An 18,339-nucleotide genomic window follows, 5' to 3' on the forward strand; every position below is an offset into this window, starting at 1 on the left:
ATACATTCGGACATCGCAATTGTGAACAGGGCAGTTTTCGGTGAGACAATGTGACGTCACTCACATTCGGATAAGGACACGGACGACGCACAGGTTCGGACTATTGTAGACGGGCTCTGGGGCCACATACAAAGCGAGATAAAAAATAAAAGGGAAGAGAAACTGTTGATCGACTGAAACTAACATATTAGTTAATCAAAATATTTTAGACATTGTGTAACGATAATTTTACTTAGTAATGAACATGTTGGTTAAAATTATTTAAAATTTTAGTTCATACAATTTCCTAGGTACTGCACATTATAACGACAGCAAAAAAAAAAAAAACTAGCCAATTATGACCTGAGCGGTTTTAGTCAATGCCATTTGAAAAGAAGAGGGAAGGTTAGACTGTGCTGTACGGTAGATGACCGCCAATTACTAGGCAACAATCAGTAGCGTGGGCATATCATTTTGTACCTGCCGCTATCCATGTTACATTATAATTACTTACTCGTGGCTAGCTTTCTATATGAAGATTGATTTGAGCTTGTGACATCATCCGGGGCTTCGCACTCACAAAGCCCGATATGCTCAGTACGCCCGATATGCTGCCCGATATGCACAGTACGCCTTACGCCCTCCTATCCTCGTGGCACTTGGAAACCTCCCGCCAGCGACGCGCTTGTATAGTTTTTTTTTTCATTACATTATGCGTGGCCTACAGCTCTACGCCAAAAGACCAATGGTTCAATTTTGTTTCAGTGCAATCATAAATTTCAATTAGTAAGTAATCAAATATCAGAATGTAAATGTCACACCCATGCCTTACCCGGGACTCGAACCCAGAGCCCCTCGCACCGTAAGCCGGTGTGCATCCGACTACGCTATGGAGGTCGGCTTTGTATAGATTGTCTCTGCTCGTTAAGCCCTTTTCACAATACCGCGATGCGACGCGATGTGATGTGACGTCATACCAAACCAGCCAATCACAACTACATCGCCCGCGATGCGCGACAGCTCACTTGGCGACGAGGCTGTTTCGTCGCTTCGGCGATGTCGCTAATGACGTCAGAAATAACAGCCAATGAGAAACAAGATTGTGGTAAAGAAGAAGAAGAACTGAAAACAAGAGTTAAGAAACGATGTATTAATGCATCTAAGTAATGTTAGTAAACAACACGTGGATTTTGTTCAATTGAAATGAGTTTTGAAGAGCGTCTGATTGATGAAGTTCAGAAAAAGCCGTGTTTGTACGATGTTTCTAGTACCTAACAAATATTGTAATTAGACGGAGAAAAATAATACTTGGTTAGAAATATATTATGGGCTTCGCGATTCATATCCATAATTAAATGCTTCTACCAGTCAGTCAGTGTACAAATATAATAACAATCTGAATATTACCGCCAAAAACTTTTGTTTACAACCATGTTGTAAAATATCCCCACTGGGGAGCAGCAGCAGAGTGCAGGTATTTTTCGCCAGCTGCATGGCGATCGCGTCGCGCTATTATGAAGTGCACTAGCTGGCGACATATATTTACGTCGCTGCCTTCGCTACATCGCGTCGCCAGATCGTGTCGCATCGCGGTATTGTGAAAAGGCCTTTAGAAGTACGCGAGACAAGTGACATCAGCGAACCTGGCGGCGTGGAGTGTAACTATGTTTGTTTTTACAATGTGTTTAAGTGCGTGAGAGTAATGGCATCTAGCGGCGTGGAGTGAAACTAGCTTGAAAGCGATGCAGTAAATTGTCTCGCGCTTTGCCAATGATAATTAGCCAGAGTTTCCCAGATTGTCGTATTACGGTATTTGCTTTTATTTAGTGAACATTTCTGTCAGAATGGGGGTGGCTTTAATTCATCAAGCCCCAAGCTCTTCCCCTCCACCGCCTTTCGCAACTGTCTTTGAAACGTGTTACGCGGTGCTTGACAACTTGATACGTATACGGCATACGCTCACTGACTGCGTGCGTTCGAACGTACCGAGTTTGAGCCTGGCTGGCCCGGTGACGCTGGATTTAGCCTTACCGGAATTGTTACAACTCTATTTTCAAGTAGCCTTATTCATTTTCTATGCGACAATCGTACCGGAATTTCGCCTAAACGTATTTCAAACTGCTCTGGTTTATTTAATTAATCATTTCCACTGCAAAGCTGCCCATAGAATGTATGACGAAAGTTGCGGCATTAAAAAAAAACATTGTGTGTAAATGTGCGTAGAAAAAAAAGGGGGGGGGGTATTTTAAAATTAAAAAAAATACAAATTCTAAATATATATATAAAGTATTGAAAGGTTATAAAGATAAAAGATTGACAAACGTTGCGTATAGTATAGTAAATAAGCGTATGATAATGCTATTGGGAATCATTCACCCAGCGGAAGCTACTGTTTTGGTCACATTCACGATTCACGTGTGAGTCTTTTCCCGCCACCGCAACGTGCCAAGGCCATGATCCACGGATCCAAGCAGTCGTATGAATCAAATTCAAATTCCTTGGCAAGTATGGAGGGAACATTTTTTAGGGGGGGGGGGCACTCTTGTTTTTCAGGCACAAAATAAAAGACATCGTAATTTATAAAAATTCCAAGTTTCCTCACACCTTTGTGCTTTGCCAGACCTGTCGGAATTTCGCCTCGCTGGACTTTTCTCTCTCTTTCGGATATCTTAAAACAGCGCCCCGCTGGACTTTCTGGAAACGATTCCCGCCCGCACATTTCATGAACAGCGGCCACCATGTTATCTTGCCGACTATGCACGTCTGTCGTGTCATCTCGGGAGGTGAGTTTCGTTGCACGCTTTACTCGAGCACGTAGTACACAGATATAAGAAGTTCCGTATAACACAATACAGGGAATGATTGTGCGTGTTCATAGGCGGGCCTACAGGGGGGGGGGGGGCCAGGTGGGCCATGGCCCCCCCTAATGTAATAACTCAGATCGGCATTTTCTCTAATGCGTTCGTTAATATTCGTATATTCCTGGCACTGTGACACTCAAACTGTGTTTTAGTGTTGCAGCGTGCTAATTAAAAATATTTTTAAACATTTTATCGTTCTGGAAATACAGCCGCCTTAGTTTATTTAAAACACGAGGTCCCTTAAAATGGCCAAGCAAAAAAAAATTTTTTTTTTAAGAGTTTTGTTAAAGTTCTGTTGTCTGAATTGCTGTGTTTGCATTCACTCAAAAGAAGTTCATTTCAAGGTAGATCTGTACCACAGAATAAACAATTGGTAACAGAAGCGACAAAGTGGGTTTACCCGCGTACTCGCTTATCGTTTGTTTACTTTTCGGTCGCCATCTTTTCGGGGCGCGTTTAGCCAGGGGTACCCACAAGGGGGGGGGGGGGGGTAACGACGCAGACTGCGTCATTAAAATTTCAGGGGGGGGGGGGGTTGTTTAAAGACGAGAAAAATGTATATATTATTTACATAATTATAGCTTCTAATGTGAAAATACGTTTCTGGTGCATTGATAATTGAAAGGGATTGATAATTGAAAGGGATCTTGTAAATCAAATTGGCAACCCCGCACTTTCCTCAACAAAAGCAGTTTGGCATCTGTCGGTTCAGGAAGGAAATATTACCTGATATGACCAAAATTATTATTAGAAAATCAGTTTTAATTAATACAAAATGTGATAAAATATAATACTAAAAAAGTATAATATTATAAAATAATTGAGTAAAGAAAATGGCATAAAAATTTTCTGGGGGGGGGGGGGGCGCATCATTAGGTTAGGGGGGGGGGTGAGTCATAGTGTTTGGGGGAGGGCGGGCACCTCTGGTTTAGCCAATGCTGGGATAGCAGTTTAGTCGGATTTGAATTAAGTACTGTATTAGTTAGTGATTGCGAGTAAATTCTGGCATTGTAAATTATTTAATTATGTGTGCTTCACATTTGCGGACATTGATTAAGATTATGCAAGGATTTTATTTTTGTTTTGTATTGACGTCTAATATCTTTGTACAAACGTGTACACACAGAAGATCTGACAAAATGACATAATGATATGCTGTCTTCCCATTAAGAGCTAAAATTTACAGACAAGAAAGTTTCTTCAGTTAGTGTCAATAAGAAAATGGTTAAGTAAACTTAAATGTTAAATTAATTTGTGTTATGAGGATCTACTTATTTAACAAGCCAAAAAAAAGTAGGTAGCTATTTAGGCCTACATTAGAAATACCTAGATATGATGTGCATTTACAAAGTTTATTATAATTATGTAAATACATGTTTTATACGTGTTAACTACATAACGTAGGGCCCATTAAAAGCAACGACTTAAAGAAATTCACTCTCAACAATATTACATTAGGCCTACAGGAAAATAAATCACACGTATGTTAAGTGTGGCATTTGTAATATAAACGGCATATTAAATTATAGACAAAAATCACTCTACATTTTGATTGCTGTAGTCTTAGGTGCATTGTGGCAAAAAAAATAAAGGCATCGAGACACGTTGCATGGCAGTAAGCACAGAGTTACACAAATATCACGCATTCTTTCCAGCAAACGAGATGACGGACAAGAAGACGCCTACTGGCTTTCAATCATTATTTAATAACATGTCGACGAGTTACACCAAAAATTATGCATTCTTTCTGAAATAAATTTGTTCGGTACTTACTGCACAATTCCCTGAATCACGGAACACAAGGCTAGAATGCGCACGAACTAGCTTATTTATTCCAATACAAAAGAATAATGTTGATTGGAATCACGCATGAATACTCTAAATACTATGAATTCAAACATATTTGTGAAATTACGACGAATTATTGTATTTACTACCACACAAACTGTTCATTAAATCATACGCCCCTTACTTCCAATGGGAAAACATTGTTTATTTACATTCGTGTACGCCCCGAGAGCATCAGATTGCTGGTACGCACTAACCAAGGATAAAACCACATTTTGTCGCTTATGTTACCAATTGTTTATTCTGTGTCTGTTCCAAGCTATTGGAAAATTTGAGGGGGGGAAATGTGTAAGTAACCTTTAATCATTGTCTATGGGGAAAAAAAACAACATATTTTCAAGATTGTTAAAATCGTACGGATAGACCTATAAATATTAACTAGTGAACATATCTCGTTGATACTGCACAAAAATATAAACACGGCAATGAGAGAATGTATTTGGGCTATTTAACATTCTAAATTCAGCTTCTGATTTAAAAATTTAGCAGCCCCCCCCCCCCCCCCTAATGGAAATGTCTGGGCACGCCTATGTGCGTGTTACGTCATTCTACTACCGGCCAGTGTCGTGTATCATCCATGCGCTGTCATAAAAGGCGCAACCGATTGCTGGGAACGAGGTCTAGACCAATTACAAGTCTACCTGTGATAGTTACTTCCGTAGAAACATCCATACCTGCTGCCATGAAGGCTTGGCTAGCAGTTTTGCTTAAAGCCTCTAGCGGAGACTGTGTGAAACCTTCCATCGTGTGAACACAGACACTTCAATAAAATAAAGTCAATTAAAACTGGTTCTACAATATAACACTACACTTCAGTCAATTCCGTGGTCAGGATTATGTGAATGCGTGGGTCCGGTTGAATCATTATATCATTTTTATGAGTAAGTTTTCTCTCTATAACTGAATTTTGGAAGAAGAAGACAATTATTTTCAAACTAAAATCCCCGGGAATAGTGGACTTTTAAAACTCAAAAGTTTACACACGGAAATTTAATTATTTGGCTTGAGAAAAGAAAATTATATTTATTATTTGGGCTTTTATTTCATTGTTTAAGTACTTTGTGCTTAAGTCAGTTATTTGAAGAATACGTTGAAACAAGTAATACATACATATAAATTAATGTTATTAAATACATGAAAAAAAAACATGTCTAGTATGTATGAAAGAAATGCTTACACGTGTGCGAACCGAAATTCCGTTTATACTTCTTGGAAAAACAATTCCTGACGATTTGTGTGTGAGGCATGTCGGGCTATGATGGGAGGATATGCATTATTGTAGCCCACTCAAGATTAAAACAATCCTTCCAAAATAATATTTTAGAAACCTTATGTAACTAGGCTTCTACAATTGTGTTATTCTGTCTCAGCTTTTTTTTTTTTTTTCATTTTAATGCTGGAAGGGAGGGGCCCGGACGCCAAGGCTCATCCCTGCTTCAGCCGTGTTTTGGGCGTCTAACTGAAAAAAAAAAAATACGACTTCACCCGGTAATCATGCAGGCGTGGCCTCTGGTTCCATTCCCCCACTACTTTCAAGTTCCTTGACGTGCTCCCAGCATGACGCATCTAATATCTACATCCGTGACTGGAAGGAACTGAATTAGAGAACTCGTTTATCGCGCGCGAAGCCAGCGTTCCACCGCTAAGCCGCGAACCCCCGCGGCGCCCCTCCACTGGCCGGCGGTCGGCCGTGGCAGGCGGGCGCCACTCGAGGCGCTTCAGTGCGGCTCCGCGACGCAGCGCTGCCGGTCGCTCCCGCCATGAGCCCAGCCGCCGTGATGGCCGTCGGCGAGCCGCAGTCGCAGCCAGCGCAGGGCGACGCGCGCGTCCAGCCGTCCGCGATGGAGCCCAAGGCGCGCCTCTACCGGAGGATGGCCCTCGACATGGCCTGCACCGCCGCGCGTGAGTAGCCCGGTTGCCTTCGGCCCTGCAGTCGTGTTACCACGTGCAGACAGCAACAATGTAACTGTAGGCAGGGGCGCAACAACTAAATTTCCAAAAGGGGGGCAATATACCTTTTTATAAAGAATCATCGATCCCCCCCCCCCCACCAATTGAAACGGGGGGTCCGGGGGTCCTCCCCTGGGAAAATTTGTATTTGAAGGTGGAAAATGGTGCTATTTAAGCAGTTTTATTATCTAAAAATTGATTACACGGCACTCTTTCTTTGCCCCAGTCTTTCAAGGTTTCAGAAGGGGGGGGGGGGGGGGGGCAAAATACCCTTGCCCCCCCTCCCCCCGTTGTTGCGCCCCTTACTGTAGGAGAATCATGCTCATTCAGTGGCGGACAAATCAATTTGAAAATAAATAGATTCTGAGTGTTCAGAAAACTTAAGTTTGTACAGTTAAAATATAATTCTCAACAGCATCACTTTCCTGTGTGGTTTTGGGGTTCCAGGCATTTTAACAGCTCACCTACCTTGCATCATTCATAATAACATACCGCCTTCACCTAGATCACCCAATTTTTTCCCCCATAAATTCAGGAGGAATTTATGCCCCCTTCCATAAACCCGTCCACTGTTTTTGCCACTGTGCTCATTGTTGCAGATATTGCCTGCTAGTGTGCTAGTTCGCCATGAGGCACTTCGATTATTTTGTACGCAGTATATTGTTGTGAATTGTTGACTATATACTCCATTAGTCAGGTGCTTAAAACAGACTACCTATACTCAGAGGCGGATTTGGGGGAGGGGGAGAGGCACGGGGGCACGTGCCCCCACCCCTTCCTAGAAGGGTAGAATATGCAACAGGTGTTATACTAGGTCCAGACTACCGGTGCCCCACCCAGAAGTCAATCCTGGATCCACGCCTGCTTATACTTGCATTATTTGAAGTTAAGCAGCCATAACTTATATAGTTATTCAAATGTAATGAAGGATAGATGCGTTAACCCCTCAAAAGGCTGGCTAAACATCATAGGTGTGCGCAGACATTTCCATTAGGGGCTTTGCTAAATTTTTAAATCAGAAGCTGAATTTAGAATGTTAAATAGCCTAAATACATTCACTCATTGACTTGTTTATATTTTTGTGCAGTATCAACGACATATGTTTACTAGTTAATATTTATATCCGTATAATTTTAACAATCTTGAAAATATGTTTTTTTTTCCATAGACAATGTAGGCATATATTGGGTACTTACACACATTTCCCCCCCTCGAATTTACAATAGCTTGGTCTAGATCTACCTTGAAATGCACTTATTTTTAGTGAATGCAAACACAGCAATTCAGACAACAGAACTTTAACAAACCTCTTTAAATATTTTTTTTTTTGCTTGGCCATTTTAAGGGACCTCATGTTTTAAATAAACTAAGGCGGCTGTATTTCCCGAACAATAAAATGTTTAAAAATATTGTTAATTAGCATGCTGCAACACTGAAACACAGTTTGAGTGTCACAGTGCCAGGAATATACGAATATTAACGAACGCATTAGAGAAAATGCCGATCTGAGTGATTACATTAGGGGGGGCCATGGTCCACCTGGCCCCCCCTGTAGGCACGCCTATGCTAAACATAACTTTAGTTTGCACGTGCGACAATAAATATTTCGTTTAGATATATCTAAATGCCTTCATTAATTATTATTTTCAACATCATTAAAACTTATGAATCAAACCATTTCTCAATCTACATATTCGATTGGAAAAAATATTTTAAGTTCGATAGGTACTCTCTTTCATTGAATGTGCAGCAGTAGGAAATTAAACTGATACAAACATTTTTCTCGAGTCATTGAGGTTAGCATAGTAATACATTTAAGTAAAGCTGCTATAAAGATAAAACCTATACATAGCTAATTAAAACGTCACTCATACGAGATAATCAACGAATGTCAAAAAAACTGATAAATCGTTAACATCCTTTGAGTGGACTAATAATCGGTTTACAAAATTAAAATTTATTTTGGGATATTATTTTTCAAACACCTTTCAGAAGTATTGGAAAAACAGTAACAAGATGTTACTGATTGGTTCTTGTATCTAATAATTATAAAGGAAGAAGCTGTTGGTAGGTTCTTCTCATCACAGTAGCCAAAATATATCTTGTGCGTTTGTATAAGCAATGTTTATACCAACAGTATTTATATTTTTAATTTGAAAAGTAATTAATTAATTTATAAGTTGATGCTGAATTTCGTAAAGCTATTTAGACACGTAATAAATAAGTATGAAATAATTTGCGAAACGTAGTAAGTAGCCATATATATACATACGAAAACAGCACACACTTCAATTAACGGGGTAATTTTTGTTTTGTAAAAAAAGGGAGGGGTTCCAGACATCACTCGTGTTATAAACAGCTAATTTAAACCGTTCAGCATGTCCAAAGGCTGTTTTTTTATTCTTCATGGAAATAACTACCAAATTTAAGGCCGGGTTTTAAAGTTTCGTAAGAAACATAAAAATGCAAGCAATCTTTCAACCTTGCATTTCTACTTGCGTTTCCGTCTACCGTATTCGAAGTGGAATGTTCATAGAACTTTGAAAGATAGAGACGTGATGTGTTTAGAAGACTACGATTTTATTTATATTAAATGCATCACGGTTCACTATTACACTTTCGCATAGTGAAAAAAAAAATGATTACACCCGTTTATGAAAAACATGATTCAAAAATTTTTTTTGTACAGTTTGGGAATTTCAAGTTATGTCGGTAACGTCATGAGTTGCGTGCTTTTTATACGACCCGAGGTTTCCTGCGTTGGTTGCGTGCTTGCGCTATTTTCTTGCAAAGTTTATGAACCCCGGTATAAGTTTGCGGTAGTTCAGGTCTCTTGCAAACTGTGCAGCCTGTGCAGTATCCAATCTTGAATCTGTCGTTGGCACCCACACTCACCTCCTCGGACCATTTCGCTGCACGCCACTGGCCGGAATAGCAGGTCTGTCGCACGCTTCAAAGCGTTTTCGAGGTCGTTCCAAATTGCTGCGCTCGATCTATAAGAGGTAACGAATTGCTACCTCCTAGAGCAAAATTAAGGAGGATTTTTTTCCCCCCCTTAAAGGCTGTACAGGCACAGTCAAAGAAAAAGCTCTTACTGGGTAACAGCAAAGTGTGCTAGCTAAGTACACTGTACGAATTGTGTAATTTCATACAAAGTGTATGTGGCAGCAGTGTTTCCACTTATGTTAGTGTAATTTTACACCTACAACTGCTATGGTTTGGTGAAAAGAAAATGGTTGTTTGTATATTTTTTCTGTGTGATATATAAATTTACACATGCACGTCTGCATATACTACAAGGGTCCGCTAGAATCCTTTTCCATTTGCGAGATTGGTGGGAATGTTTGAATATGTGAATAATCAAAAATAATCTCAAAGGGCGTGTTAAGTTTTTTTTATTTCGAATTTAAAAAAAAATTAAATATCGTTACACTATTTAACATGTTTCTGATTATTTACATAAATCTAATATTCTATGTATATTATAGGCCCACCTAATCCGTTACCTGTTAAGCCACAAAACTAGTATAATAGATAGTGCATAAACTTGAATTGATGTAGTTGAAAAAAAACATGTGAAAGGTGCCGCTTCTTTTAGTTGGAGATTTCGTTTCGCTCCTGACGTCTACTTACGAACACGAAGAACTGTTTCCCGTGAATGTGCGATAATGTGGCTGGTCCGAGCGGTGGACTCGTATTCTCACCTTTGACTGGAAAGTCATACTTTGACGAGTCTTCAGTAGACGGTTATAAAATATGTGACATTTCATAGCTTAGCGCTGCACAACTCTCATACCACGTACATATATTGTACTTTTCAATGACACGTTTAATTTAATGCGGCAATAATATGATAAACCAGTGATTAGAACAAAAAAAAAATCACAATACTATGAAAGTAGCCAAATTTTTTAAGTGTAACATCTTATCTCTCGGTATACAGCCTTTGGTAGGCGTGATTTTGTGGGGAAGCCTTCACAGACGAGAGAGCCACACCCGAAGTTCCCCGAAGTTCATGCTCGGTTTTTTTTTCCGTTCTATCTTTTTTATAAACCGGTGTGGCATTAAATTTTGCGGTCGATTAGGATTGGTTAGATACATTATAAATATTTTAAAACATTGTGGATGGTTGGTTATACTATTAGGCAAGTATATAGCTACATTAAAAATACTGTAAAATCATTTTATGGTTGCTTAGCAAATAAATTTTTAATATGTAGCTATCCAGGGATAGGAAACAGTTTACATGATTTCACAGTATCTTTAATGTAGCTATCCTAACCAAATCAACCGTCCACAATGTTTAAAAGTATTTATAATGTAGCTAACCTAACCTAATTGACCATTAGTTATCATGAGTGGTCCAAAATAAACATTCACGAAATATGGGGCGTTCCGAGAATATTTGTGGAAGACAAACACTTCCTAGATTTTATACGGTATGAAAAATATACAAATCCACGAAGTACGTTTCTTCAATTAGGTATTTTCCTCTAAAAACAATTACAAATAAATACCGTTGCCTTGTTTATGGTCTTTCCTTTTATCAACACCGCCATATTTATTTACAATAAACAAAAAAATAACCGAAGATGCACGATCGGGGGTTTGGCTCTCTCGTCTGTGAAAAGAAGGCTTCCCGATTTTGTGAATGCGAAGGAAGTCAAGGAACGGAAATGTGTGACAACGGTGCTGCCATTTGTGGCAGATAGCGCGAACCATAGTTTAAAAAGACAAAGAAAAACTTTATAGTATTAACTGTTCAATGAACTTTAACAATATGGGCAGTAGTTTCGTTGTCGAAATTCAGGTCCAAAGGACCAGGTTTAGTATTCTTCGCTTTTATGTGAGCCGTTTCATTATGTTGTTAAAAATTTATGTCTGCAAATTGAATGAATCGATAGTCAACATAGCTGCTCCGGTAGCGAATTCTAGCGGTGTGTGCTGAAACTACGTTTGATTCGCGTCCATAAATGTAGTTGAAAACACACTTTGCGTATATTTATCACGCTCGGCAATGTTAAGAGAGATTTCTACGTTAAATTTCGTGTCTGTGTTTGGTATTCATAAGTTTATTTTCAACATGAGATCGCATGAATTTACTCGTTACCTAAGTTAGACGTTACACATCTCTGAAGAGTACTGAAATACTCGGTAACTTTTTTATTGTTATTGATATGTCGCGTCGGTCCGTTGGCCGCAATATTGTCACAAGGTCTTCGTATCTATGTACTGTCTGGAAGTTTGTCGAAGTGTGAAGTTCTCGTTTCGTCGCGGGGAGCGGTCACCAGGAACTTCTCTTAGGTCGGGCCAGCCGGGCTGTTGCCCAGGGCCGCGCACCGGCCCTTTTATCATCGTCACTATACACCTGTAGTTTCAACATTTTCTATGGCAGATTGGCCAATCCCGTCGTCGAAAAAATTTAAAATACAGATTTTTAAGTTGTTTTTTTTTTTTGTTTAAAACATTTTCCAGGAGAGCCCACAATCCCTCGGTGACCCGATATGGCCGCTCTCCAAAATATTTCCGCCCCACAAAAGTAAATGACTCAGGGTCCCGCAAAGTCTATGGCCGGCGCTAGCGGGTCACTCACGCCTCGAAATAAAATGACGTCTTGTTGGAAAAAAAAAGTTCAAATTTTGTCCGTTTTTTTACATCATGCTTTGGTGGATTTGACACGACAGACCAAACTTGAAGGTCGGCCACGCCAGTTCCGTGTGTATACCTACGCGGTGAAGTGAAAGGCGAGCGGGCACCAAAAACTAGGCTGCAGCTTTCTGGTTGGAAAGGCGTGTGGACGCGGTGCTGATAAGACAGTCACGCCGTAGTGCCTGCCCCCTCACCTCCCGAGTGTGACGGCCGGCTGAGAACCCACCCGTGGGCGATGCCTCTGCGGATGTCGCCACAGCCATCACGTGAGCACACGCAACCAGGGCCGAATCTCCGGGACCCTGGCACCAAAGTTCAGTTTTCAAGATTATAATCAACTCTGGTAGGACGAGACTCACAAATCTGTTCTAACAGATTTCGTAGGAAAACTTAACAAGCTAAGCGATATGCGCAGACGACTTTACACTTATAGCCATGGTGATGTTTTACAGTTTTTAGATTTTCTTTTAAATAGTGGCGTTTTGAAAATTGTACGTTAAATAAAACGGATGGAGCCCGACGAAATTATTTCCACCCACGGAGCTTCACGTTTCGTTAGAGTGAATGAATGAAAGAATGAACTAAAGATGAAGGGGCCTCCCTAGTCACATGTGTGTGTGTGTTGGTGAGGCGGTGTGATAAGTGCGACTCTCGCTGGTGCTTGTAGCTCCGTATCACCTCTGAACTGGCGCGCAGTCTTCTCGTCGTGCATGGGACAACTATGAAATTTGAGAGGTGACCATAACAGTTTATGGCGTAGAAATGAAGATAAAAGCGCAGTGCAACTTCCTTGAATGCTTTCAAGAATCTTTACCGGGAGTTGCGTGCCTTTAAATTGTTCCGAAAACACGAAGTCCGGCAACAGAACTACTCCCGCGCCCTCAGCGTATTCTTGAATGTTTTTCGTAAGCAGACACCTCTCGTATATCTATCTTCCGCAGTTTTCAAATCGCGTGGTTTCTTCTGAAGTTCTGCACAGTGTATGTGTGTGCCCTGGTAGGCTGTGGCCTGGACTCCAGTTCCCATCGGGATCATGAGATGATTATTAAGCATTGATAGAATTAATTGGCTGGATGGGACACAGGAATAACCCAAGAAATGACTCACGGCAACGTCCGCCACATTTCCCACGTGCGAGTAATCCTGGTTCGACCCTGCCGGGGATCGAACCGGGACGACTTGGTGGAAAGGGATTGAGTGATCTGGGGTCTCAGCCACTATGGCTACGCGGGGACCTCTAAATGAGAAAAACAATCGACGAACGCCTGTACAAGTTCGTTTTCATGACTCGAAACATGTAATTTTTGCTAACTTTTGTGGGGATGAAGAATTTGGGACGAATTTAAAGTGGTGTGAGGAAGTTCAGGATCTTAACTATTCCACAATAAAGATTGTATCTCAGAACACAGCCTTGTACGTAGAGGTTAAGGGGCCTCCCTAGTAAATATTTTTAGCGCGGTGGGCCACTGGCCACGTGCTACGGCCAGTGGTTGGGCGGGGCGATATACCTGAGCCTGTCGCCTGCTCCGAGGTGGATGGGGGAGAGGGCGTTTCAGCGAGGGGGGCGGAATAATGGGAGGGTTGTCATTGTGTGGAGCCCATTTGCTACTTATACCTGCGTTATCTGCGAACAAGATCGTGGCAAGAACGGTGACTGTTTTTCCCTTTCGCTACATTCAACCAAAAGGATAATGTTCTCGCATTGCCTTGCTTGCTTCCTGACAGTGTTTATTAACTTGAAACATTAAATTACTGTTGCGATCCAGTCCATATCCATGAAATGCAAACAATCGTCAATTCTGTTTAAAACATGTATTTTAATTTTTTTAATTAACGTTCTACATAATTAAAAGATTTGCATACATTACAAAAAATGCTGTCACCAACAATCGATGTGTTAGCTTGTGTTTTCATAAAAAAAATGCAAAAATTATATCATTAAAAAAATTTCCAACATTATACTTTCGAACTGACATTTGTGTGATGAATGGTTTTGCACGAACATTTAGGCTTTCATTCATAAAAGTCATCCGCACCGCGACGAGAAATCACGTCCTACTAATAGATTGAGTAATAAAACTGGGAATAAAATGAAAATAATATTAAATATTTTTACTCTTAGACACAAATCAACTTTATAAGTCGTAATAACGACAAAGAAATTTTTAACTTACTTCCTGAAGAAAAAGTGCATGTCAAACTCACTTTAAAATTCTGTAAAGAAAAAAAGTCAGGAACAAACAAGTGTTCCCACCAACGACACATCGTCAACTCTGTATTCTAGGGTTCACGTCGTATTTAGTTACACTAAATATTACTGCATGTTATTATTTTCTGGCACTTATTACATGTTTAGTATTTTATTTTATTTTTTGAATATTTTTTTAATGACTTTAACGTTGCATAATATGATGGATAAGTATACACGAATGAACTGGAATCCCGTTCCGAGTTACATACAGACTGTTCACTACGAGCAGTGTAAATTTCTTAGCTGTTGCAACAGCGGCCAACAGGTGGATTCAGACTGCAGGCTTAGACAGTCACGCTGAATCCACCTGAGTTCAGATTTTATCGAAGACAAGTGCGGGTGGTATGGAAGAACTCAGTGTGCACTGACTGTTGTGCTCAAGGTGTCAGTGAAATGTACAGCTGAAATCACGGGCGAAAATCTGTAGGATTCCCATGAGGCCCGCGGGATAACGTGAAGATTTTGCAAATGCAAGCGGGCCCCCTCAGACGGACTTTTTTATTTCAGGAAGGTTCGGGCCACCCTGAGATTCTCCCCTCCTCCCGGAATCTATGCATGCAGCTGGAATTAATTTTTAGCCAAGTACGTCATTTGGTGCTGTATTTAGGCTGTCAAAGAAGATACGAAATATGGCTGCTTTGTTAATTGACGATAACTCCTTTTTATTGTGGAATAGAACCCATCTACAAAGAAATCCCTAAATATACCACCACTACTGTTGGGGATTTTCTATACAAACTATCAAAATAATTTTGGTTTCGTCACTGTCACTAGCTGTTACTGTATCATACGAAAACATGTATGTTTAGTGTATTAATTTACGGTATTCATCTCTGTCAAAAAAAAATCTTTTTCGATAATAGAGTGTAAGCAAGGTAGAATACAATGGCTAATTTTAAAATAAAAATGGAATAAAGTATTTTTTGCTTGCAGTAGTTCAAATTTTTGAATTAATTTAGTTGTTTGTTAAAAAAAACCTTCTAAAATCAAAGAAACTACCTACTTCCTAAATAGATAAATAGTGCTTTAAGATCACACGCTTTCATAAATATTTAAACGCCAACATTTCAAATGTAGTTTTCACATAATGATAAAATCTTATCTATTTTCATGGTCACGCCTAATGGAAATAATACACAACAATTCGTAATATCTGTTTTTTATGTTTTTAATAACTACTCTACACATGAGCAAATTTCAATATACATAAAACTGAGGAACTCTGCACTACATTTTTAATCTGTGTACGACACTAACAGAAATTGAAGCATAAAATAACATTTTTATTTTTTGATTAATAAGTATTTCATCAACGTGAGCTTTGCTTTCATCTCAATGAAGCCACTCTACATAGAGGAAGTGCACATGTATTCAGTCTTAACAACAGACCCTCCGGATCACAGAGTAAACGAATGAATGGAATTCATAACATTACGCAGGGTTTTAAGACATATTTTCCCTTCTACTCAATCGTAACATCTCACTTAGCGCGTATAATGGTTTCAGTAAACATAACATATAAAATATTCGCCCCATGTACAGTAGAGGAAACTAAAATGTTTGGAACACTGTAAACTAATTGTATTGTCATTTCTGTAGTCGCTCGAAGCGGCAAACTATGTATCTTTGTTCAATAAAACGAAATATTAAAACAAACAAACAATAACATTACGTTCAGACAATTCGTTAAGTGAAGTGAATGTAATAAAATATACAAGACAGTTACACACACCATTACCAAAACACAATCCCATAAAAATCATATAATATTACATGTCAACTTAAAATTATTATTATTATTCACCATGATAATTTCTTGCGGGTAGCCAGCAGCAAAGGGACACAATTTTTATTCATTTAATTAACTTTGACAAAACTTGTAAAACCTGGCATGAGCAAAGTAAGCTAATTGAGAATTTTATTTTGCGTCAAAATATTAAACATCAACTAGTAATGAATTAAGAGTATGCTTTGCTTGGTAGAACACCGAATATAGTCGTCTCCAGGTATTAAACTGAATTTTGAAAGAGGGACTCAAGTTTTTGAAGAAGTTGTTGACTTTCCTGATGATCCATCGGCAGTTAGTAAACGGTCTCATCGTCGGGATGTCGAGCTTGGGACCTTTATCCTCACCATAGACCCGTGGTCTGTTCTACCATTCGCACAGCTATCCCAACCTATACAAATAGCCGAGTGATACTACTCCCGTTGCTTCTATCATGTTGGAGCTCGCCCGCAGTCGTACTTCCATATCCAGCCTGCGTAATACACGCGTCCTACCTGCTAGCCGCCAAGAACGCGTCCATTTGTGAAAAAGCCTCACCCGCCAACAATAATAACTCATTAATTATAATATGCAAAACATAAAAACATTACATATGCGATAAAACAAAATTTGCTGTCATAAGCCGAAGAAAAAAATCAATTTGAAATATAACATAGACAGATAAATCTAAAATAGAGTTATCGATAGTAATGTTTTATTAAACAGAATAATATATGTCGTATTACACTCAATACGTGTTCTTACTGACAACCGAATTTAAAAATAATATAAATTACTTTTTTTTTCCAACCATAACCGCATAGAAGAAACAATACTTTAGATACAATTTTTTGCATAATTATACGACAGGACTAAAAGTACGTTGTACGTAATAAGTATTTGCTTATAGGAATTAATGCTGCACAATATACGAATAGATTCAAATGCATATAATTTAATATATTGTCAAATTTATTTGGCAATATGCATGTAACAAAAGATTGAATTTGAAATGAATTATCTGTTTTTAACTACAAATATAATTTTATCATTTCTCACTTTCATTCAAACTGAAGAGTGTCATTTTCAACAACAAAATAGCCACAACTTCACTTAAAAATATTTTAACTTGATACTTATATTGTATAACTTTTGATGAAATTAAATGTTAAGAGGTTAATTTAAGTTTGTAAGGAAACATAAACATAACGTTCAAAATAAATAACAAAAATTTTGTGTAGTTAGGAGCTCCACGTCATGCAAATAAAGGAAAGTTAAACTTTTCAGTATACGGCTGCAATAATTATAGAGGAAAATGTTATTTATTCATTACTTTTAATTCCCGTTTGGAGAAAATAAATCGAAAAGTGCTATACCGAAAGTATAAAGTTGAAGTTCAATATCGCTTGTCAAGTAAGTTCAAGAATAAAATTAAAAAAAAAAGAAAATTTGTTTTCTTGAATCTACTTTTTTCAGAAAAGTATACGTACATACAATATTATTTAAAATTAAAATAAAAATTTTTAGTCTTGTATAAATTTACTGAAATATTTTTTTAGTTAATTAAATTTTTCATGCGAAGAAATATTCAATTGTTAAAATCACGAGAACATAATTTATTACATTTATGTATTCCAAAAGCTTATGTTAAAGATCGACTATATGCTATTCAATTTGCCCAAAAAATTTACTGCAATAGGAGAGCATTACAAAAACACAATTTAACTAATGTAGGTATTATCACAATAAGTTATGTTCATAAACTATATTAATGGGAAACAAATATTTATCATTTAATGATGTGCAACTTTTTTCCTTTGAGGTAAAAATTGAGGTATATTTAATGTAATAAGTAAATCATCTCATAAAATTTACTGAAACTAATATTCTTAATTGTCCGTCATATTATGATTCCAAACAGTTTAAATAAACTGAAACATGAAATAAAATAGTAAGGTTAACCATGAGGTGTGGAAGAAATTAGAGATTGCTTTGTAAAATGTTTTAAAATGTCTCATGAAATATTGTGATTATTA

The 18,339-nt window shown here is 38.5% G+C and overlaps 1 protein-coding gene across 1 annotated transcript in view; it reads left to right on the plus strand.

Annotated features, from left to right (window-relative positions):
* The first annotated feature begins 6,364 nt into the window (after window positions 1–6,364).
* LOC134542028 (putative phosphatidate phosphatase) overlaps window positions 6,365–18,339 on the plus strand; it is a 106,185-nt gene continuing 94,210 nt past the window's right edge. Inside the window, exon 1 of the mRNA XM_063385873.1 lies at window positions 6,365–6,590. Coding sequence (XP_063241943.1) covers window positions 6,449–6,590 — 142 coding nt within the window. The 5' untranslated portion in view covers window positions 6,365–6,448. The remainder of the gene's footprint in view (window positions 6,591–18,339) is intronic.

Source organism: Bacillus rossius (genome assembly GCF_032445375.1).
Source record: "Bacillus rossius redtenbacheri isolate Brsri chromosome 4 unlocalized genomic scaffold, Brsri_v3 Brsri_v3_scf4_2, whole genome shotgun sequence".
NCBI classification, from domain to species: Eukaryota; Metazoa; Arthropoda; class Insecta; order Phasmatodea; family Bacillidae; genus Bacillus; species Bacillus rossius.